Source organism: Salmo salar, chromosome 11 (assembly GCF_965601325.2).
Source record: "Salmo salar chromosome 11, fSalSal1, whole genome shotgun sequence".
NCBI classification, from domain to species: domain Eukaryota; kingdom Metazoa; phylum Chordata; class Actinopteri; order Salmoniformes; family Salmonidae; genus Salmo; species Salmo salar.
The window spans coordinates 100,889,224-100,912,750 of record NC_138301.1 but is presented as its reverse complement, the minus strand read 5'-3'; the positions used below and the strand labels follow the sequence as shown (position 1 = coordinate 100,912,750).

Genomic DNA, 23,527 nt, shown 5'->3' with positions numbered 1-23,527 from the left:
TTACATTCTGCTTCAGAATGGACTATATTCCTGCCATAGTCTGAGGATGACACCCCTCTGTTGATAACCCCCCACATGGAAATAGGAGTACTGACTATTTATTCCCCAGGGACATGACATTCTTATACAAGGACTTGTATATGTGCACCTTGGGTACATGCATATGTGCACATTCTCAAATTAAAAGGGTCTTTCAGTTCTTGTAAATATACAGATGCCAGTAATTGTGAAAGTAGTGAACGCCCATTTGATATTTTCTTTCCCTGTTATTTTCTCACAAGGTGGTGAACCATTTCCAGCAGTTGCATAATGTTTGTCTGCCCTGCTCGACTGCCTTCGTTATCAACAACTGGTTTATCTGACGTCATCACAGAGTTCCAGGAATATTGCTGTTCTCCTACCTACTGGTTCCAGATCAGCTAACAAAACACAAATACTGTGACTGTGTGGCTACTCGGCAGTAAAGTAAAGGGGACCCGGGTCAGTTTTGGTACGCGATTGCGCGCACGTCCGAATGTGTGGAGGGAGTGCACGTGTTCCATTGACAGTCTTATGCAAGCCACCCTGCACACAGGCAAGATGTCCGAAGCTGCTGCTGTATCAGAGAACAACGGACTAAATGGTAGGTGTCGTCGAAATGCTTGGTTATATTTCATTGTCATTCTAATTGTTTATTAGAAAACTTGTCAGGTAATTTGAAACTGTGTATTTTGATACTTTACTACCTGGTTTTGAGAGAGAAAATATCTACTGAGCTTTGGGTTGATTTTCTATGTAGACATGGAAAAGGCTGTGTTGGAGGGCTAACATCGTGAACGGTGTGTTATTTCTGTATTGACAGTATCATGGACCAATAGAATTTTAAGAGGCGGTGTAAATTCTATGATTGACCAGCAGTAAACCAATCGTTGATGCACGTGGTGCTGAATAGGCGGGGAAATTTTGACGGCAATAAGACATAGAGATAAATGGAGGACTCTTCTTTATCTATGCTGTTATAGTTTCTATGACAGCATGGGCAGCGCCATTGAGGCTACAACCCACAGGAACCTCCACCCAGTAGTGGACTGCTATGACTACTTTCAAATGGCGGCTGCCCTCAATGGCGCTGCCCATGCTAAAATAGAAATTTGGCCACTAGAGGTTTCTATAAATCTCTATGCAACTAGACGCGATAGAAGAAGAAGAAGAAAAAGAAAGAAGTCTGAAAAATTAAAAATTGGGTTTGGCCAAATGTTAGGAATTTAAAAAATGTTGTAATAGTTCACATACCCAAGAGCTGAGGAAAAAAACATTCCCGAAAACCTAACAAAATCTACTTTGAAATATTACTTCTATTTTTTTATGCATAATCAGCTAATTTTGCATTGTGTAACAGTGTAATAGCTAACGTTACTTGTCGTCTATGTAAACAATACACATAGCCTACTGGGCTATTTAATCTGGTTTTGATTAGATGGGATCCAGCTAATGTCAGACAGAAGTGATTTTTTGTAGCAGGTTAGGATAATTAGGTTATTAATTAGGAAAGGGGTTTGGGTTCGCATAAATGCGAAAAAAATCTCCCCGACGCGACTCGGAACATGCGACTTTTGACGTCAATTTGACATTAGCTGCATCCCTTCGGGCCATGACCACTTAATCTGCGAGTGTGAATTTATATGTAGACCAGCAGTGTCTGCTACACCTACCTCAACACACCTGTCAATGTGGGATTGTTGCTCTCGAGAGTCTGGTCAATTTGTATACAGCCTGATACCTAATGGAAAATAATAATACAATATGATCAGTCTATAATGATCTATGTCATATCATATGCTTTATTACAGGTGTATTCACTATATCAGCCCCAAACATACATTTAACACAATTTAATCTTAACATTGCATTGTGATCTTCCTTTGTCAGAGCCTTCTACTCAACTGTGTTTGTCGTTATGAGTGTGTCTATATGGATATGTTCTGTTAGCACATATTGATGGACTATGTGATCAGACTGGAATGGACTGAGGGACGTGTTTATCAGAGTGTCACACATACCATGCCTCAGGAGTAATCACACAGTCAGCTCTGTGTTAACCTGCCTTTATGGGGCTGGGTTTGGATGTGGTGGAGCATTACCAAGCCCTGAACCAGGGGGGCTCGTTGACTTACTCGCTGATTTATCTATGGGGACAGACGTTCTGGATATGTGGAAAGAGGAGAATGTTTTTTTAGGACACACCAGGGCTAGGAGGGGTGGAGTACGAAAGTGGGGGTGGTGAGGCTGGGGATCAGAAGCTTTATGTTCTGAAGTTTGAGAGTACATCTCGTGTCAGTTACGTGCTAGCTGCTGTGAGGGTCGGGGGAACAGGTTTATTATTGTTAGAGACAGCTTACTCACTCTGCCTATAAATAAGTGGACACTCATTTTTGCTGCGTAATTCTCAGAATTGAGTAAAGCTTCCTGTCCACTGAAGTGTCATTGTCGGATAAAAAACTTTGGTACCAAACTCTGCATCTGCACTGTTCTTCAAGTAAATGTGTTTTTGTAAAAAGTAGTTTGTTAAAAGTAGTCCTTGTGCATAGTTGTATGGTTTGTTTAACTTTGCAATCATTGGTTTTTGTTTGACACATTTTAAGGTGAAAAATCAGTCTCAGCATCACTCTGTTACCGTGGAATTGCCCATCTCACTCCCATCCACACACTAGAAATTCAGTTGACTTTACTCTTCTTTTGTGAGTCTTTGGAGCCATTGGTTAGGCTATATATTTTCTGGTAAGAACGAACGAGGATCTATGTTTCTCTACCCCGTTTGTTTGAGTCTTTTCAGGGTGTCTACCAAGTTTTTATGCTGTTTCATGGATCCCCCACACCAAGTAAGCCAGGTCTCCAGGAGTTTCATGGGGTTTTGGTGGGCTTTGTTCCTGTGGTGTTCAAGCCAGCTTGACAAGGGGTTTTGGATGGTGGTCAGGTCATAACACTAGGCTTCCTGGGCTTCTCTGTGACCCCCTACAACAGCTGATAATGGCTACTCGACAGAGGAGCAGCCAGAACGTTCGGCTCACTACCGGCGCCATGGTAACCTTGTTTAATCGATGGAGCATAGACAATAGCTATAAATAGTGGCTTGGCTCAGGCCACTGTGTCATCCTCGGGATGAACCTGGGTGCTGAGTCGGGCTTGGGGCAGGGGGATGGGGACTGCTATCATCCAATGCTTGGCTAGCGAAACAGTTTACACTAGTTACCATAGCCACAAAGTAAAATAAATGTCTATATCATACAAAAAATTGGTTTTAAGGTTAGGATTAGGTGTACGGTTAGCAGTGTGTTTAAGGTTAGGTTTATAATAACATTTTAAGAAGAGAAATTGTAGAAATAGATGGGGTTTATGACTTTGTGGCTGTGGTAACTAGTGACAACCCAGTGATACTGACTGAGAGGCTAAATCGACTAAGCTAACTGTCACATGACCAGATTGTTTACTCTCTCGGCTATGAGATCATGTGCTCTGCTTGTGAGCTCTAGCTTCCTTGTTTCTGGCAGGATGTCTGATGGAAAATGAGAGAGAGATTTGAAATGTCTCTTCCTTTGAAACTTTTGTGTGTAATATTTACTGTTCATTTTTTATTATTTATTTCACTTTTGTTTGTTATCTATTTCACTTGCATTGGCAATGTAAACATGTGTTTCCCATGCCAATAAAGCCATTTGAATTCAATTGAGATACTGGATGTCTCTCCAGTGGCAGTATGTGGATGTCTATTGCCCTGTAGCCACTTGCTTACCAATATAGCAGTGGTTTCCCACCAAAGTTTGGACAGAACTACTCAGTTTATCTTTATTTGTACTATTTTCTACATTGTAGAATACAAGGGAAGACATCAAAACTATGAAATAACACATATACACTGCTCAAAAAAATAAAGGGAACACTTAAACAACATATCCTAGATATGAATGAAAGAAATAATCTTATTAAATACTTTTTTCTTGACATAGTTGAATGTGCTGACAACAAAATCACACAAAAATAATCAATGGAAATCCAATTTATCAACCCATGGAGGTCTGGATTTGGAGTCACACTCAAAATTAAAGTGGAAAACCACACTACAGGCTGATCCAACTTTGATGTAATGTCCTTAAAACAAGTCAAAATGAGGCTCAGTAGTGTGTGTGTGGCCTCCACGTGCCTGTATGACCTCCCTACAACGCCTGGGCATGCTCCTGATGAGGTGGCGGATGGTCTCTTGAGGGATCTCTTCCCAGACCTGGACTAAAGCATCCGCCAACTCCTGGACAGTCTGTGGTGCAACGTGGCGTTGGTGGATGGAGCGAGATATGATGACCCAGATGTGCTCAATTGGATTCAGGTCTGGGGAACGGGCGGGCCAGTCCATAGCATCAATGCCTTCCTCTTGCAGGAACTGCTGACACACTCCAGCCACATGAGGTCTTGCATTAGGAGGAACCCAGGGACAACCACACCAGCATATGGTCTCACAAGGGGTCTGAGGATCTCATCTCGGTACCTAATGGCAGTCAGGCTACCTCTGGCGAGCACATGGAGGGCTGTGCGGCCCCCCAAAGAAATGCCACCCCACACCATGACTGACCCACAGCCAAACCGGTCATGCTGGAGGATGTTGCAGGCAGCAGAACGTTCTCCACAGCGTCTCCAGACTCTGTCACGTGCTCAGTGTGAACCTGCTTTCATCTGTGAAGAGCACAGGGCGCCAGTGGCGAATTTGCCAATCTTGGTGTTCTCTGGCAAATGCCAAACGTCCTGCACGGTGTTGGGCTGTAAGCACAACCCCCACCTGTGGACGTCGGGCCCTAATACCACCCTCATGGAGTCTGTTTCTGACCGTTTGAGCAGACACATGCTCATTTTGCAGGGCTCTGGCAGTGCTCCTCCTGCTCCTCCTTGCACAAAGGCGGAGGTAGCGGTCCTGCTGCTGGGTTGTTGCCCTCCTACAGCATCCTCCAAGTCTCCTGATGTACTGGCCTGTCTCCTGGTAGCGCCTCCATGCTCTGGACACTACGCTGACAGACACAGCAAACCTTCTTGCCACAGCTTGCATTGATGTGTCATCCTGGATGAGCTGCACTACCTGAGCCACTTGTGTGGGTTGTAGACTCCGTCTCATGCTACCACTAGAGTGAAAGCACCGCCAGCATTCAAAAGTGACCAAAACATCAGCCAGGAAGCATAGGAACTGAGAAGTGGTCTGTGGACTCCACCTGCAGAACCACTCCTTTATTGGGGGTGTCTTGCTTATTGCCTCTAATTTCCACCTGTTGTCTATTCCATTTGCACAACAGCATGTGAAATTTATTGTCAATCAGTGTTGCTTCCTAAGTGGACAGTTTAATTTCACAGAAGTGTGATTGACTTGGAGTTACATTGTGTTGTTTAAGTGTTCCCTTTATTTTTTTGAGCAGTATAGTATCATGTAGTAATCAAAAAAGTGTTAAACAAATCAAAGTAGCCACCCTAAAATGGCGCCGGAAGAAATGGCAGCAGTTTTACGGGCACTCAACCAGTTGTGCTATTATGTGTTTTTTTCACGTTATTTGTAACTTATTTTGTACATAACGTTTTTGCAACCGTATCTTATGGCAAAAAAGAGCTTCTGGATTCCAGGACAGCGATCACTCACCTCGGATTAGATTTTTTTTTTTTTAACAACAAGCAAGACTCACATGATATTCTCCAAACACCCGGCAGGGCCGACATACCAGTTATTCGCAAGAGGAAGCGAAGCAGGTACAGAGGACGAAGAGCCGGATGCCTTGTCAGGACCCGCAGAAGGCGAGTAGGAAAGCTGCCGTTACCGTCAATATTACTCGCCAACGTGCAATCATTGGACAATAAATTAGACGAGATACGATCACGAATATCCTACCAACGGGACATCAAAAACTGTAATGTCCTATGTTTCACGGAATCGTGGCTGAATGACGACATGGCAGGACAGAACAGCACACTCCGGTAAGACGAGGGGGGGGGGCGGTCTGTGCATATTTGTAAACAACAGCTGGTGCACGAAATCTAAGGAAGTCTCTAGATTTTGCTCGCCTGAAGTAGAGTATATTGTGATAAATTGCAGGCCACAGTACTTGCCTAGAGAGTTCTCAGCTATACTTTTTGTGGCTGTTTATTTACCACCACAAACAGATGCTGGCACTAAGACCGCACTCAGTCAGCTGTATAAGGAAATAAGCAAACAGGAAACCACTCACCCAGAGACGGCGCTCCTAGTGGCCGGAGACTTTAATGCAGGGAAACTTAAATCAGTTCTACCAAATCTCTATCAACATGTTAAATGTGCAACCAGAGGGAAAAAAATTCTAGATCACCTGTACTCTACAAAGCTCTCCCTCGCCCTCCATTTGGTAAATCCAACCACAACTCTATCCTCCTGATTCCTGCTTACAAGCAAAAATTAAAGTAGAAAGCACCAGTGACTCGGTCTATAAAAAAGTGGTCAGATGAAGCAGATGCTAAACTACAGGACTGTTTTGCTATCACAGACTGGAACATGTTCCGGGATTCTTCCGATGACATTGAGGAGTACACCACATCAGTCACTGGCTTTATCAATAAGTGCATCGAGGACATCGTCCCCACAGTGACTGTACGTACATACCCCAACCAGAAGCCACGGATTACAGGCAACATTCGCACTGAGCTAAAGGGTATTGCTGCCGCTTTCAAGGTGCGGAACTCTAACCCGGAAGCTTACAAGAAATCCCACTATGCCCTGCGACGAACCATCAAACAGGCAAAGCGTCAATACAGGGCTAAGATTGAATCATACTACACCGGCTCCGACGCTTGTCTGATGTGGCAGGGCTTGCAAACTATTACAGACTACAAAGGGAAGCACAGCCGCGAGCTGCCCATGGACACGAGCCTACCAGACGAGCTAAATCACTTCTATGCTCGCTTCGAAGCAAGCAACACTGAGGCATGCATGAGAGCATCAGCTGTTCCGGACGACTGCGTGATCACGCTCTCCGTAGCCGACGTGAGTAAGACCTTTAAACAGGTCAACATACACAAGCCTGCGGGGCCAGACGGATTACAAGGACGTGTGCTCCAGGCATGTGCTGACCAACTGGCAGGTGTGTTCACTGACATCTTCAACATGTCCCTGATTGAGTCTGTAATACCTACATGTTTCAAGCAGACCACCATAGTCCCTGTGCCCAAGAACACAAAGGCAACCTGCCTAAATGACTACAGACCCGTAGCACTCACGTCCGTAGCCATGAAGTGCTTTGACAGGCTGGTAATGGCTCACATCAACACCATTATCCCAGAATGGGCTTGACCTCTCTTCCTGACCTTGTGCGATATGATTCTGAGCATGCTTCTGTGTCAGTCAACAGTTCTTGTGGTGTTGCAGGTAAGTATGGTGTATGTTGTGCTGTGTGTGTGTTTAGTCCATCACGCTCTCTTTCAGGGGAACAGTTCATCTCATCAGTGTGTTGTTCTTTTGTGTTCAGTAGGTGACAACGATTGCGGCGGTACACCGCTCCTTCTGCGGTGCGGACGTGATAGGAACGTTCAGTGTCTTTGACTTTTTGTGTGTATAATCTTTGGCAATTTTGGTACATGTATTGCTTGCCTGGTGTGGCTTCTTTTATGTATTTCAAATTGCCAAATCAAAACTCCAGTGTCAGTGTGACTCCCAAGAATTTGTATCCTAGCTGTTATTTGCTCTCTCCCCTGTAGCCAGTCCCTGCCTGTGCTCAGCATGATCAGCTGGCTTGTATATCACAGCAGGGACTGTAAAAACTGACAACACACAGAGGTATTTACTGCCCTTTCACCATGCAGTAAATAGATACAAGACCGGCTTAGGGAGAGTTAAACTTCCATACTTGTGGTTGTGTGTTTCTGCCAGACTTGCTGTCTGTCTAGCTCAGCGTTCAACACAGTGCCCTCCAAGCTCATGACTAAGCTCAGGACCTTGGGACTAAAAACCTCTCTCGGCAACTGGATCCTGGACTTCCTGACAGCCGCCCCCAGGTGGTGAGAGTAGGCAACAACACTCCCCCCACGCTGACTCTCGCCGAGTACACCCCCATCCACATCGACAGCACTGTAGTGGAGCAGGTTGAGAGCTTCAAGTTCCTCTGTGTCCACATCCCTAAGGAATTATCATGGTCCAAACACACCAACACAATAGTAAAGAAGTTACGACAACACCTCTTCTCCTTCAGGAGACTTAAAAGATTTGGCATGGGCCATCAGATCCTCAAAGTTTTACAACTGCATAATTGAGAGTATCTTGATTGGCTGCCTCACCGCTTGGTATGGCGACTGCTTGGCATCCGACCGCAAGGTGCTACAGAGGGTAGAGCGTACTGTATATAGCTGCCCAGACGGCATTGATCCTTTTTGCGCTAACTATTTTGACTCATCACATACGCTGCTGCTACTGTTTATTATCCATCCTGTTGCCTAGTCACTTTACCCCTACCTATATGTACATAGCCACCTCAATTGCCTCGTACCCCTGCACATCGCCTCGGTACTGGTACCCCGTGTATATAGTCAAGTTATAGTTACTCATTGTGTATTTATTCTTCGTGTCATAGTTTTTCTCCTATTTTTCTCTCTACGTTGTTGGAAAGAGCCAGTAAGCATTTCACTGTTAGTAAGTCAGCATTTTCACCTGTTGTTGTACAAAACGTGACAAATAAATTGTTGTTTGATCTTTATCCCCTTTATCTTCCCTTGTCTACATTAATGCCTTAAGAAAAACTTTGATGTTTTTTTCTGATAATGTTTAGTTAGGCATACAGGCACAATGTCCCAAGGTCTGCTCTAACAGAAACCATAGTAATAACATCAACAATGATAGACAAAAACATACCAAAACTACTCTCTAGAGCTCAATAGGGATACATTTGCTTATTCTCCCCTTACTTCGGAATGTAACCAACGTCATGTGTCCCATGTGTGCTTGTCCTCAGGGTCCTGGGTGGAGTTGGAGATGAACAGAGCTGTGGCCACGACTGCAGCGGGGTTGTCCCAGTGTGCCTCTGCCGTAGGCCAGGCTCTGGGGCTGCTCCCTCTGCCTCAGGTGGAGGAGGAGGTGGAGGCCATGGTGGGGGGACTGGAGCACGTGCCCTCCTCATCCTCCATCCATAATGGAGACATGGAGAGGATTTTACTGGACGCTCAGCATGAGTCCAGCCGCAGCAACTCTTCATGTGACAGGTAGGGGGCAGAGTACAGTTCGAATCTTGGCCTTGGAAAACTAGGTAAAGATAATTAACCCCCCTGTTGTGTTCATTTCATGTTAATTAATTCTGTGTTCCCGGTCCAAAATGACCGCCCCATTATAGCTGATTATAAATCCATAATAATACATATATTATCACCTAATGTTGTGTTAGATCTTTTTATCAACTTAAGTTCTTGTGAACATTACAAGTTTTGAACTTCTATTTGCTTTTTATGGCCTGTAGGCATCATTGACCTGAGCTCATAATACTCATTTTTGAGTAAAAAAAGCATAATGTATGGATTATTTTTGACAATAACAAATACTCAAATGAAACATATTGTGCTATTTATCACAGACTACTTTGTGTCAAAGTTTAACAAGGACTCTCTCCTCCTTACCAGTGTCATGATCAAAGATATGATCAAGAGCCTCACATACAGTTTATCGTTTGGTCATTGTGCTGCCACAGAATGAATTGTGAGCAAGGCCTCAAAAAAGCTTTATATTCCAGAGCTGCAAGAAAAGTTCTACATATTAGTGAAACAATGTTGCGATTGTTTGTGAGAATGCCAACAGGTGTGGTTCCTGTGAGGGAAAGATTATCTTTGGGAAAGGTTCCCTTGGGAGTTGCCATGGAAGCCAAGAAGGGGAGTGAGGTTGTGTGTGTGTGTGTGTGTGTGTGTGTGTGTGTGTGTGTGTGTGTGTGTGTGTGTGTGTGTGTGTGTGCTCAAACACACATGCATGTGGGGGTCTGGGAGAGGAAGTATGTCCATCTGATGAATGGGCATGTGCCTGAACTAACTTTTTGACACTAATTGTAGTCTCACCCATTCATTTCTAATGACCGGTCATTTTTGACCGGGAACACCACAGGTGTACAAAAGTTAAATAAAACACTCAAAATGTTATGAAAGTCATCAAAATGTATTTTGTGTGTTCAGATGCCCTGTGCGGACAAAGTCATGGAACCTTATGATAATCAAATTAAATGAACTATATTTTTCAGAGAGAAAACTTGTAAATCGGTCCAATTCGACCAGAACACAGCAGGGGGGTTAAAATTCTTTTGATTTCCCTGGTGAGGTCACATACTAGCCCACAATTAATGTAGATTTAATATCTGAATTCATATAGTATGAAGTGTGCTGTGATGGCGATGTAAATAGAATCGATTTACAATAGGAAACAACATCCTCATCAGCTGTGTGTGCACAGGGTGAAGTCCCCCACCAAACTTAAATCCACTCACACTGTGTGCTTTCCCTTTCTGACCCATGAAGCTGCCTGCCATAAACCCAGGCTTATCTGATCGCCCAGAGTCAGTCAGCTGTCAATGAGTCACCTGACAATGTTTACCAGGGGTGTTTCTACAACAGCTTACTAACTGCAGAAGCTCAGACAGACAGACTCATCCATCCACTTTGAGGTTGCAGGCTGAGAGGCAAAGTGAGATCATAATAGAGGCAAGATCTGCATGCACATTTAGCCATTAGAGATGAAATCTCTTGATTAATATATTGGGAATTTGAACATGCCCCAAAACTTCAACCTGAATACTGCCTACAAGTGTACATTCTCATTCACCAAGGGAGAAAAGACTTGGAGTGCAGTGGTTGGCTGTAACAGTTTGTTATTTTGTTGTTTGATCCTCCCTACAGTCCTCCCCGGCCTCATAGTCCCCAGGAGGATGATCATGATGGACAGATCATATTTGATGTGGACGTGAGCAGCAGGAGAGACAGCCAAGTAAGAGTTATTGCTCAGTCTGCCTGAGCTGCCTACATCACTTGTCTGTTTCCATGGCACTATAACCTGCTGCTTCCCTCACTCTCTGTATCCTGGTGAATGACAACCATAGCATGTGTTACTATGGTGATGGCGGCAGGAAACCCCGACCCGGTGGGTTTGAATCCATGGGCATGGCAGAAGCCACAGCTTCAGGTTCCATTGCAGATACACACACACACACACACACACACACACACACACACACACACACACACACACACACACACACACACACACACACACACTGTCAATGGATGACATGGCAAAGCCACACTCTTGTCTGTTGATGAATGGAGACTTGACTCTCTGTTCCTGTAACCATGGCAGCCTCACACACAGGGTTTATTGTAAGGTCTGTATTGTATGGGCGATCGGCCATATAGTCTTAGTGGCTCGACCTAGGATGAGGTGGATGGGCTTGTTGATTTTACTTAAATCAGTGTCCTAATGCTCTGCATGTGTTCCTGTGCAGTCAGAGGAGGATGCCCTGGAGAAGGAGAGGGACATGGATATCCTCATGAAGGACTCCGACTGGGTAGCAGACTGGTCCAGTCGGCCCGAGAACATTCCCCCTAAGTGAGTGATGTACACAGCCCATTGCTCCTAAAACATTCAGGTCTTAGTGTATCTGGTCTCCTTGGTAAATCCTAGTGTGTTTGCATCAGTCTACTTAGACTGAACATTTTGACATGATGAAGAGAAGATGAATTATACTGTTATGGACAACTTTGGTTTTTCATTGAAGAGTGATGTGTAAACTGGATGATGATGATGATGTTGACGTTACTGTATGGTAACTATAATGTGTTCTTGCCTGTAGGGAGTTCCATTTCCGCCACCCACGGCGTTCAGATACACTCAGCATGAGAAATACAGGGGCGATGAAGAAAGGAGGCGTCTTCTCTTCAGAGTTCCTCAAAGTGTTCATCCCCTCACTGTTACTGTCACACATCCTGGTTCTGGGGCTGGGGTAAGAGAAAACGCAGGACACTATTTGGCCATCAACCTCAGCTAGGCAATCATTTCTGTGATAAATGTGATGTCACTTTTTTTATGGTAGTGAAAAAGCCGAGTGATGGCATTTATGGAATGTTTGTTTCAACCCATCAATGGATCTGCCTGCAGAATAACATTTTCCGTTATTTAGCCGTTAACTGGCTAAGTAAACACTCTATCCATAGCTGAATGTAGACACACACAGCAGCTCCCAAATGGAATCTCATGAACACCTTTTCATTTCCTTTTGTTTACACTTAACATAAAATTAGAAAACTCCGATTCAATATAGAATGTGGTTAGGAAAATTGAGAGGACTGTTTTGTTTACTGGAAATCAGATACCCCTAGAACAGAACTGCATGTACAGAAAATGATCAAACAATATATTATGAACTCTGACTCATACCTGCTCACACACACACACACACACACACACACACACACACACACACACACACACACACACACACACACACCAAACACTTCCATGCAGTTTTCTGTATAGACCAGCAGAGGGTGTATGGCGGCAGCAGACAGTGGGAAGCGGCAATGCTCCAGCCCTGTTTATGTCTGTGTCTGGCTGGTAAAACAGCTGCTACTGGGATGGATATACACCTGCACCACACCCTTAACACACACTTTAAGACAGCATACATTATACATTACATGACAGGGACACACTCCATCTGTCACTTATCAACTTACTAATGACTCAGGGTGTAACTGCCCTCTCCCTCTCTCCCCCTTCAGAGTGTACATTGGGAAGAGGTTGACCACGCCCCCTACAAGCTCTTTCTGAGCAGGAAACTGAAAAAGTGCCTGAGGAATGGCTGTAATTTTTTGGGGGGAAATGTTGCTCTTTTACGAAGAATGCCCATCTCTCCTCAAACTTTCCTTCTCTCCCTTACCCCTCTTTCTCTCTCTCTCTGTGCTTTTTCCCACCTGTCAAAGCATTTCCTCTTCCTGTATCCTGCGCAGACCTGAGATGTGCTGTTCTCAGGACAGATGTGTTGCCCTTTCTCTTATTTTACCCCCTGCCCCCTTTTCTATCAGTCATTTTCTGACTGCTTCCAGAGTAAGGCCATATTCCCTTTTGCTCCTGTTTGGGTGGGTATTTTGGGAAGCGTAAAACCAAACCTAACTCTTCTACACACTAGATCCAGCACTCTGTAATTGCCTGGTTGTACGAGAGAGAGCTGTCTGCCCTACAGATTTAGAAGATAGAAGTAGCCCAAGATCGTGCCACCTACAACGGTGGTTGGGTGAAACTCTCAAACCCTGAAAAGGTCCAACCAAATTCAGAAACAAAGAAGCTAACCTGAAGATGTGAGCATGCCTTTGAAAGTAATCATTTTGTTCAGAAGTGGAAATACAATTTACTATAGTTGTTATGGTATCTTCGTATAAATGTATTTTACCACCAGTGGTGTATTGATAATGAAGCCTGGGTTTTGATTATGAAGGGTGTTACCATAGTGGCCATCTCAAACCCACAACCACCTGACGCTGTGCACTGGAGGGAATCTGCTTGGCCTGCCAGATGAGATGTCTACAAGACCTATGGTATCAGGAATATATCTACACCTTGATGGAAAATATCATATTACACATGTATCCAGTTGTTAATCATTATAAAAATGTCTGTCATTTCAAATGCATTTTAAACAATTTTCAAAACTGACATGAATGACTGGAACATTATGGATATATTCCTCCGATTAAATGTAAACTGACACAGTTGTTTTGTGGGTGGAAGTTGGGTAGCCACACTGGGGTGGTGTATTTGTTCTGGTGTGTGTCATTCTCTTGTTTGTCTGTTTTGAGTTCTCTACAACATATCATGGGCCTAGTTATTTAGGCCTGGTTCACTGGGTACACCTCTGATATGCCTGCACAAGTGTGACAGGTCAACTTCCCACCTGTACAACATACATGCATACACTTAAGAACAAGCTCATGTGGGTTGTTAGTCCAGCTGGAGAGAGATAAACCCTGATGTTTCACCACACTGATAGCAGGAGCTGGAATGGAGTCCAGATGCAGAATAGTTTGAGTAGCACAACCCCATGTACAAACTTAAGCATGCTCTGACAGTCACGGTGACCTATGTCACAGTGCTCCAAGATGGACAGCAGTATTTCAAAGTTGACACAATGTGCTGTTTGTACTAACTCCACCATTGGACCTTGCTGAGATCAACCTCTTGTATACAGTATCTTATTTGTATCTCCCTCTACACAACTGCCAAAAGGAACTGAGGTCCACCTTGAAACTCAACTGTTCTGAGTGACCATGTGCCTCACCTCTGTTCCCAAGCCTCCATTGTGGTTCTGTTGGTCTCACTCTCTGCCTGTGATCAGACTTTGAGAGGCTACTGTATGGCATGTTTTTGGGGTGTTGTTTTTTTTCTCAATGAGTTTTATTGTCTGTATTGTTGTGACATTGGAGTCTGAACAGACAGCATGAGGTATAGCTATGATGAGACGGAACTACAGGGATTTAATGAAGATTATGTTTTCAGTCTGAAATTAGGATGTTAGAAAGACACCTTGCAAGGCCCAAAGTGAAAAGGAAAATGAATGTGTAGAAATGGTTCCCCTCAGACTGCTATGCTAACAATAGTTATTATCATATACATCCTTTTGATTTCATTTGATGTTTTTTCCCCTCATTGGAAAATGTAAAAAATAATTTGTCAATAAAATTCCCTGAATCAAGCTGAATTGTTGCTACGGATTCTTTTGTGACTGATCAACTACACTGAACAAAAATATAAATGCAACATGCGACAATTTCAACGATTTTACTGAGTTACAGTTCATATAAGAAAATCTGTTAATTGAAATAAATTCAATGGGCCCTAATCTATGGATTTCACATGAAGCTGCAGGGGTGTAGCCATGCATAGGCCCACGAACTTGGGAGCCAGGCCCAGCCAATCAGAATGAGTTTTTCCCCACAAAAGGGCTTTATTCAGACAGAAATACTCCTCCGTTTCATCAGCTGTCCAAGTGGCTGGTCTCAGACGATCCTGGATGTGGAGGTCCTAGGCTGGCGTGGTTACACGTGGTCTGCGGTTGTGAGGCCGGTTGGACGTACTGCCAAATTCTCAAAAATTATGTTGGAGGCGGCTTATGGTAGAGAAATAAACCACTCAATTATCTGGGAACAGCTCTGGTGGACATTCCTGCAGTCACGCTCCCTCAAAACTTGAGACTTCTGTGGCATTGTGTTGTGTGACAAAACTGCACCTTTTTGAGTGGTCTTTTATTGTCCCCAGCACAAGGTGAACCTGTGTAATGATCATGCTGTTTAATCAGCTTCTTGATATGCCACGCCTGTCAGGTGGATGGATTATCTTGGCAAAGGAGAAATGCTCACTAACAGGGATGTAAACCATATTCTGCACAAAATTTGAGAGAAATAAGCATTGTGTGCATATGGAAAATGTCTGGGATCTTTTATTTCAGCTCATGAAACATCGGATCAACACTTGTTGCGTTTGTATTTTTTGTTCAGTTTAGAAACACACACAAATTTAAATTCATCATCTCACTATTTTCATGCTTTTGGTATTTTCCTAAACAGCTATTGTGCTCGGAAGGAAATTTGGGGAAAGCATTGGAGGGACACCCCTTTCAGCTGCATCTGGTCTCCTACCCAGGTACCAGCCAGAGCCCATTCCTGCTTTGCTTCAGATAAAAGCCAGCAGGTAGAGGCAGGGTGATATGGCTGCTAGCAAGTCCTCATACCTCAGCCTATAACACAGTCAGTTGTCATATTCCAGAGCCTTCATTTGAAACTGGTCAGGCATACACAATACCAAATGTTTAGCAGAGTGCGTGCCTGCACAGTCATTTGTCATGCAATGGCGCTTGTCATGTCTCTCCCTGAATGTCCCTAGAGAGGCCACAGGCCTGGTTCTGCTACCTGGCACCTCTGCCTCTTCCTGTCATGTTGTTTCTCATATCACTGTCTTTATGTAAGTGCATGGAGTCAACACTGACATAACACTGTGTTGTTGCTTTTAACATGATTTTGAATCTCTTTTTAAGCTCCTCGACTGGAAGGTAACCACCCCCCTCTCTTTCACACACACACACACACACACACACACACACACACACACACACACACACACACACACACACACACACACACACACACACACACACACACACACACACACACACACACACACACACACAATCAATCAATCAATCAATCAGTGAAACCCCTTTTAGTGGCCTCTGGCTTTCTGTAGGCACAGCACAGATATACTGTAGAGGTTTCACCAACCACTGGTGAACAACACCTGGTCTTTCTATGACATAGAAAGGGGGATACCTAGTCAGTTGTCCAACTGAATGTATTCAACTGAAATGTGTATTCCTCATTTAACCCCACCCCTCTGAATCAGAGAGGTGCGGGGGGCTGACTTAATCAACATCCACGTCTTCAGCGCCTGGGGAACAGTGGTTTAACTGCCTTTCTCAGCGGCAGAACGACATATTTTTTACCTTGTCAGCTCAGGGATTCAATCCAGCAACCTTCCGGTTACTGGCCCAATGCTCTAACCACTAGGCTACCTGCCGCCCCATAGACTGACCAGGTGAAAGCTAAGATCCCTTAGGCATGTAACCTGTTAAATCCACTTCAATCAGTGCAGATGAAGGGGAGGAGACAGGTTAAAGTAGGATTTTGACGCCTTGAGACAATTGAGACATCAAATCAAAGTTTATTTGTTACGTGCGCCAAATACAACAGGTGTACAGTCGTGGCCAAAAGTTTTGAGAGTGACACAAATATTAATTTTCACAAAGTCTGCTGCCTCAGTGTCTTTAGATATTTTTGTCAGATGTTACTATGAAATACTGAAGTATAATTTCAAGCGTTTCATAAGTGTCAAATGCTTTTATTGATAATTACACGAAGTTGATGCAAAGATTCAATATTTGCAGTGTTGACCCTTCTTTTTCAAGACCTCTGCAATCCGCCCTGGCATGCTGTCAATTAACTTCTGGGCCACATCCTGACTGATGGCAGCCCATTCTTGCATAATCAATGCTTGGAGTTTGTCAGAATTCGTGGTTTTTTTTTGTCCACCCGCCTCTTGAGGATTGACCACAAGTTCTCAATGGGATTAAGGTCTGGGGAGTTTCCTGGCCAAAAATATCGATGTTTTGTTCCCGAGCCACTTTTTCCTTATGGCAAGGTGCTCCATCATGCTGGAAAAGGCATTGTTCATTACCAAACTGTTCCTGGATGGTTGGGAGAAGTTGCTCTCGGAGGATGTGTTGGTACCATTCTTTATTCATGGCTGTGTTCTTTGTCAAAATTGTGAGTGAGCCCACTCCCTTGGCTGAGAAGCAACCCCACACATGAATGGTCTCAGGATGCTTTACTGTTGGCATGACACAGGACTGATGGTAGTGCTCACCTTGTCTTTTCCGGACAAGCTTTTTTCCGGATGCCCCAAACAATCGGAAAGGGGATTCATCAGAGAAAATGACTTTACCCCAGTCCTCAGCAGTCCAATCCCTGTACCTTTTGCAGAATATCAGTCTGTCCCTGATGTTTTTCCTGGAGAGAAGTGGCTTCTTTGCTGCCTTTCTTGACACCAGACCATCCTCCAAAAGTCTTTGCCTCACTGTGTGTGCAGATGCACTCACACCTGCCTGCTGCCATTCCTGAGCAAGCTCTGTACTGGTGGTGCCCCGATCACGCAGCTGAATCAAGTTTAGGAGACGGTCCTGGCGCTTGCTGAACTTTCTTGTGTGCCCTGAAGCCTTCTTCACAACAATTGAACCGCTCTCCTTGAAGTTCTTGATGATCCGATAAATGGTTGATTTAGGTGCAATATTACTGGCAGCAATATCCTTGCCTGTGAAGCCCTTTTTGTGCAAAGCAATGATGACGGCACGTGCTTCCTTGCAGGTAACCATGGATGACAGAGGAAGAACAATGATTCTAAGCACCACCCTCCTTTTGAAGCTTCCAGTCTGTTATTCGAATTCGGTCAGCATGACAGAGTGATCTCCAGCCTTGTCTTCATCAACACTCACACCTATGTTAACGAGAGAATCACTGACATGATGTCAGCTGGTCCTTTTGTGGCAGGGCTGAAATGCAGTGGAAATGTTTTTGGGGGATTCAGTTCATTAGCATGGCAAAGAGGGACTTTGCAATTAATTGCTATTCATCTGATCACTCTTCATAACATTATGGAGTATATGCAAATTGCCATCATACAAACTGAGGCAGCAGACTTGGTGAAAATTTATATTTGTGTCATTCTCAAAACTTTTGGCCACGACTGTAGACCTTACAGTGAAATGCTTACTTACAGGCTCTAACCAATAGTGCAAAAAAGGTATTAGGTGAACAATAGGTAAGTAAAGAAATAAAAACAACAGTAAAAAGACAGTGAAAAACAGTAGCGAGGCTATAAAAGTAGCGAGGCTACATACAGACACCGGTTAGTCAGGTTGATTGAGGTAGTATGTACATGTAGATATGGTTAAAGTGACTATGCATATATGACGAACAGAGAGTAGCAGTAGGGTAAAGAGGGGTTGGCGGGTGGCGGGACAATGCAGATGCAGATAGCCAGGTTAGCCAATGTACGGGAGCACTGTTTGGTCGGGCCAATTGAGGTAGTATGTACATATGTCATATGTACATGAATGTATAGTTAAAGTGACTGTGCATATATGATAAACAGAGAGTAGCAGTAGCGTAAAAGAGGGGTTTGGGGAGGGTGGGGTGGGGGGGGGGGCACACAATGCAAATAGTCCGGGTAGCCATTTGATTACCTGTTCATGAGTCTTATGGCTTGGGTGTAAAAACTATTGAGAAGCCTTTTTGTCCTAGACTTGGCTCTCCGGTACCGCTTGCCATACGGTAGTAGAGAGAACAGTCTATGACTGGGGTGGCTGGGGTCTTTGACAATTTTTAGGGCCTTCCTCTGACACTGCCTGGTGTAGAGGTCCTGGATGGCAGGCAGCTTTGCCCCAGTGATGTACTGGGCCATACGCACTACCCTCTGTAGTGCCTTGCGGTCGGAGGCCGAGCAATTGCCGTACCAGGCAGTGATGCAACCAGTCAAGATGCTCTCGATGTTGCAGCTGGATTGTGTATGTGGATTGTGTATGTGTGCCATTCAGAGGGTGATTGGGTAAGACAAAGGATTTAAGTGCCTTTGAACAGGTTATGGTAGTAGGTGCCAGGCGCAGCGGTTTGAGTGTGTCAAGAACTGCAACATTGCTGGGTTTTTCATGCTCAACAGTTTCCCATGTGTATGAAGCAGAGGCTCCTCAGAGGAAGGGGTGGACCATACTCTTCAGTGAATTTCATTTAAAAAAAAATGTTTTATCCATTTTATATAAACTATACTAAACATATTCACGTCACCAAATAATTGATTAAAACACACTGTTTTGCAATGAAGGTCTACAGAGGCCTCAACAGCATTCTAGGGTAGCACCATGGTGTAGCCAGAAGACAGCTAGTTTCTGTCCTCCTCTGGGTACATTGACTTCAATACAAAACCTAGGAGGCTCATGGTTCTCACACCCTTCCATAGACTTACACAATAGTTATGACAACTTCCGGAGGACATCCTCCAACCTATCAGAGCTCTTGCAGCATGAACTGACATGTTGTCCACCCAATCAAAGGATCAGATAATAAATCTAGCACTGAAAGCATAAGTTACAGCTAGCTAGCACTGCAGTGTATAAAATATGGTGAGTAGTTAACTCAAGGAGAAGCAAGAGAGAGAGAGAGAGATATTTTGTTGTATTCTTTTTCACTTTCACTTACTTAGCTAGGGAATGCAGCTAGCTAGTTTAGCCTACTCAAAAACCAGGTTCAAACAGAGAGGGCTTGTATGTTAGGTAGCTGGCTATGGCTATCCAACACTGGAACTCTTTCAAGTCAAGGTAAGCTTTTGGTTTTATTAATTTATTGCCACCGGGCCTGCCGGTGTAACTGCTAAACTGCTTGCGGTACTGCATGATTGTAGTGGGTTTACTAACGCGTTAATTCTAGTAGCTATGTTCACTATGACATTAACATGGTGACAACGATGTAGGCTGTGTATAGCGGTTAGCAGTTATGATATGAAGGTTTGGCTTGGAAAGTTTTTTTTGCCTGGTCACAGAAAGCTGATGTGTTGTCCACAAGCGAAGGGAAAAGGTGAGAGAAGGTGAGTGCGTAGATGCGAGAAGGAATACAATGATCAAAGGGATCATGCTTTTTTATGTGGCTGCTAGGAAAGTGAACTGTGTTTGCATGTGATCAGGGGTGTATTCATTCCGCCGATTCTGTTGAAAAACAATTCTTAAATGGAAGCAAACGGAAAAAAACAGAGGAATAAACATACCTGAATTTGTCAAATAGAAACTCTCGTTTGCAACTGTTGGAGTAAATATCAATTTTAAACCCTAATTCAGCTAGATGCATGCAAGAGTGTGCAAGACAATATTGAATGTGTCAATGTCTGTCACCTTGATTACTCAAATTTCTCTTGACCTGTGCATCTACGTTGTAACTTTTCATTCATAGGCTAGGTTGTAGCTACCTCATGATGGGTATAGGAAAAATGTAAGTATCATGTAGTAGCCTAAACCTGTTGATGTTACATTGATTTGGTTGAATGGATATGAATGACAGTCATCAAATATGCTGTAATAGAAATAAGGCCATGCTCATAAAACATTTTTTTATCATCTTCCATCATCTTAAACGGCACCAACCGTGACTGGTATCAAGAATTCCTCATGTTTGGTATACTCAGTGTATTTTCTGGTTCAGTGCCTAATGAAGAATACTGTCCTCTAGTGGTGAAAACGAGTATGAGGCGAGGCTCTGCTTTGTGTGTTAGGGAGGGCTGGGGACCTGTGTGTCTCTGTATGTTTGTAGCCTATATGAAATTCATGTTCAGTAGAAATGACTGATATGTGTGTCAATATGGTGAAGTTATGCAATAGTCGTACACTCTGACAATACAAATGACACAGATACTGAGAGTCAGACTCTAAAGTGAAGTGTAACTTGATCTAAACACAATTGCACTGAACCTTTTGATACTCAGCCTGGCATGTGGCGAAGTGGTTGACTCAGATAAACAGTCAGTATGGCTTACTGAATCGGCTGAGTCAGTAGGCTGTTGAGCAGCATCCAAGAAAAGTTCACCCTCACTCCAATTCTTCTCTAACAAGTGGGACATGAGGCAGAACAGTAATTAATGGTAATCAATGAAGGGGGGGATACAAATAGGAATTATCCTAGAATTCAGTTCTACTTCCTTTGTAATAATGTATGCATACAAGTGGGATGGAATGCCTAGACATCATTCCATCTTCATAATACACTGAACAAAAATATAAACACAACATGTAAAGTGTTGGCCCCATGTTTCATGAGCTGAAATAAAAGATCCCCCAAATTTTCCAAACTCACAAAAGACGTATTTCTCTCAAATGTTGTGCACAAATTAGTTTACGTCCCTGTTTCTCATTTGCAAATATAATCCATCCTCCTGACAGGTGTGACATATCAAGAAGCTGATAAACAGCATGATCATTTCACAGGTGCACCTTGTGCTGGGGACAATAAAAGGCCACTCTAAAATGTGCAGTTTTGTCACACAACACAATGCCACAGATGTCTCATGTTTTGAAGGACCGTGCAGTTGGTATGCTGACTGCGGGAATCTCCACCAGAGCTGTTGCTAGAGAATTGAATGTTAATGTATCTACCTTAAGCTGCCTCCAATATCATTTTAGAGACTTTTGCAGTACGTCCAACCGAACTAAAAACCACAGACCACATGTAACCACGCAAGACATCCGGCTTTTTCACCTACGGGATCATTCGAGACCAGCCACCTGGACAGCGGAAGAAACTGAGGAGTATTTCTGTCTGTAATAAAGACCTTTTGTGTGGAAAAACTCTGATTTGCTGGACCTGGCTCCCAGTGGGTGGGCCTGGCTCCCAAGTGGGTGGGCCGTTGCTCTCCCAGGCCAACCAATGGCTGCGCCGCTGCCCAGTCATGTGAAATCTATAGATTAGGGCCTAATTAATTAGATTAGGGCCTAATTCATTTAAATTGACTGATTTCCTTATATGAACTGTAACTCAGTAAAATCTTGAAATTGTTGCATGATACATTTATATTTTTGTTCAGTATATGTACATCCTCCTCCATCTCCCTTTTTTCTTTATATAATATCAGTAAAAGCCTGTTGAGATAGGGAGTGTTGTGTTTTCACTAGAAAAGGACACACAGAGCTGGCCACCACCCTGTAACCCATGGTAACACCACAAGCTGCAATGGGAGGAGCTGGGGAACTTGCCGCCTCTGGATTGGCTGGAAGCAGGTGTTCTGAGGTTCCATATGGGGATTGTGTAGGAGGAGGAGATGGGATGGGGTAGGAGGAGGAATGGAGAGCGACATAATGTTTATTTGTGTGTGTGTCTGTTGCCAAAGAAAACAGTGATCATTGCTGTGCACTACCTGTTAATCCAGACACAGAAACACATTCTCTATCCATTGGGGGATGGATGCAAGTGTGTGTCTGAAGTTCAGATATGTGTTTTCTGTGGCAGTGTAACAGAAGCGACAGTGTATAAAATATGGATTTACGACTCTTTGAACACCATCTGTTTTCGTAATGCCAGGACCATACCCTTCATATGTGGATGGAAGGTCAGACATGGGGCCCTTTCAGTTTTTTGGCAAACTGCCCACTTTTCTCTCTTATTATCCAAGTCCCTCCCTCTTCCCTCTTTATTACAGAGTGTTGTACAGTATGAAAGGCCACCACAGTGACAGGCTTCTCACTACTCACTACTCTTGATTGTTGGGTGTGGTTGTGTGGACATACTTTTAGTGTTTGCATGTGGACATAGAAACTCCTCTTTGACATCCAATCATCCACTCCTCTCTTCCATTCTGCCCTTTCCTAGACAACCCTAATGCTCACCCAGACACTGGCCCGATGTCCCCCCTGGAGAGCAACCAGGCCAGTTTGTACTATGTTGTTATGGAAACTGGGCCTTGGCTCTGTCTGTCTGACAGGAGAACAAAATGGCCTTGTGTCCTTCCAAGATAGGAAAACTGTGTTCTGACTCTGCTGAACGCTATTACCTGTGTTATACTGCCTGATCTAGATTTTGTCTTAATGCTGGTACAAGAAACCATGTATAACATGTTATGTAATTGAAAAAATACAATTTAATGTCATCAAATGTACAAGTATGCATAAATGCCCATGAGAACTTATGATCATCATGTAACTAAACAAAGGCCTATATAATCTGCATTCATTTCTATGACAAATATCAGTGGACACTGATATAAAAAAAGTCTGATTTTGTGATACTGTGGAAAATATATAAAAGTTCAAATGCAATTATTTTTCAGAATATAGTTGAGTCATGTTTTTTTCACGTGTGAGCAAGCGAGAAAGAATTCAGAACATGAACAACTGCTGCCAGAGCT

At 43.7% G+C, this 23,527-nt stretch overlaps 1 protein-coding gene across 3 annotated transcripts; it reads left to right on the top strand.

Annotated features, from left to right (window-relative positions):
* Positions 1 to 325: 325 nt before the first annotated feature.
* bnip3l (BCL2/adenovirus E1B interacting protein 3-like) lies at positions 326 to 14,741 on the top strand. 3 transcript variants are annotated; one of them, XR_001319192.3, is made up of 7 exons: positions 326 to 622; positions 8,976 to 9,222; positions 10,891 to 10,978; positions 11,493 to 11,596; positions 11,841 to 11,990; positions 12,769 to 13,344; positions 13,482 to 14,735. XR_001319192.3 is itself a non-coding variant. In NM_001141679.1 (6 exons), exons 1-6 carry the CDS (start codon positions 580 to 582, stop codon positions 12,815 to 12,817), a joined length of 681 nt encoding a protein of 226 aa, NP_001135151.1. In that variant the 5' UTR covers positions 574 to 579; the 3' UTR covers positions 12,818 to 14,741. The 3 variants fall into 3 exon arrangements, 2 of the variants coding, with proteins under 2 accessions (NP_001135151.1, XP_082813658.1); NM_001141679.1 differs by having other exon boundaries at positions 574 to 622; positions 12,769 to 14,741; XM_082957532.1 differs by lacking the exon at positions 326 to 622 and adding an exon at positions 5,769 to 5,979 and having other exon boundaries at positions 12,769 to 14,735.
* Positions 14,742 to 23,527: the final 8,786 nt, after the last annotated feature.

Excerpts from the sequence above, each read along its gene's own strand:
- bnip3l (NM_001141679.1), top strand. The coding sequence starts at position 580 with ATGTCCGAAGCTGCTGCTGTATCAGAGAACAACGGACTAAATG. Across the intron at positions 10,979-11,492 it reads GCAGCAGGAGAGACAGCCAA|TCAGAGGAGGATGCCCTGGA; the intron begins GTAAGAGTTATT and ends GTTCCTGTGCAG. Across the intron at positions 11,991-12,768 it reads ATCCTGGTTCTGGGGCTGGG|AGTGTACATTGGGAAGAGGT; the intron begins GTAAGAGAAAAC and ends CTCCCCCTTCAG.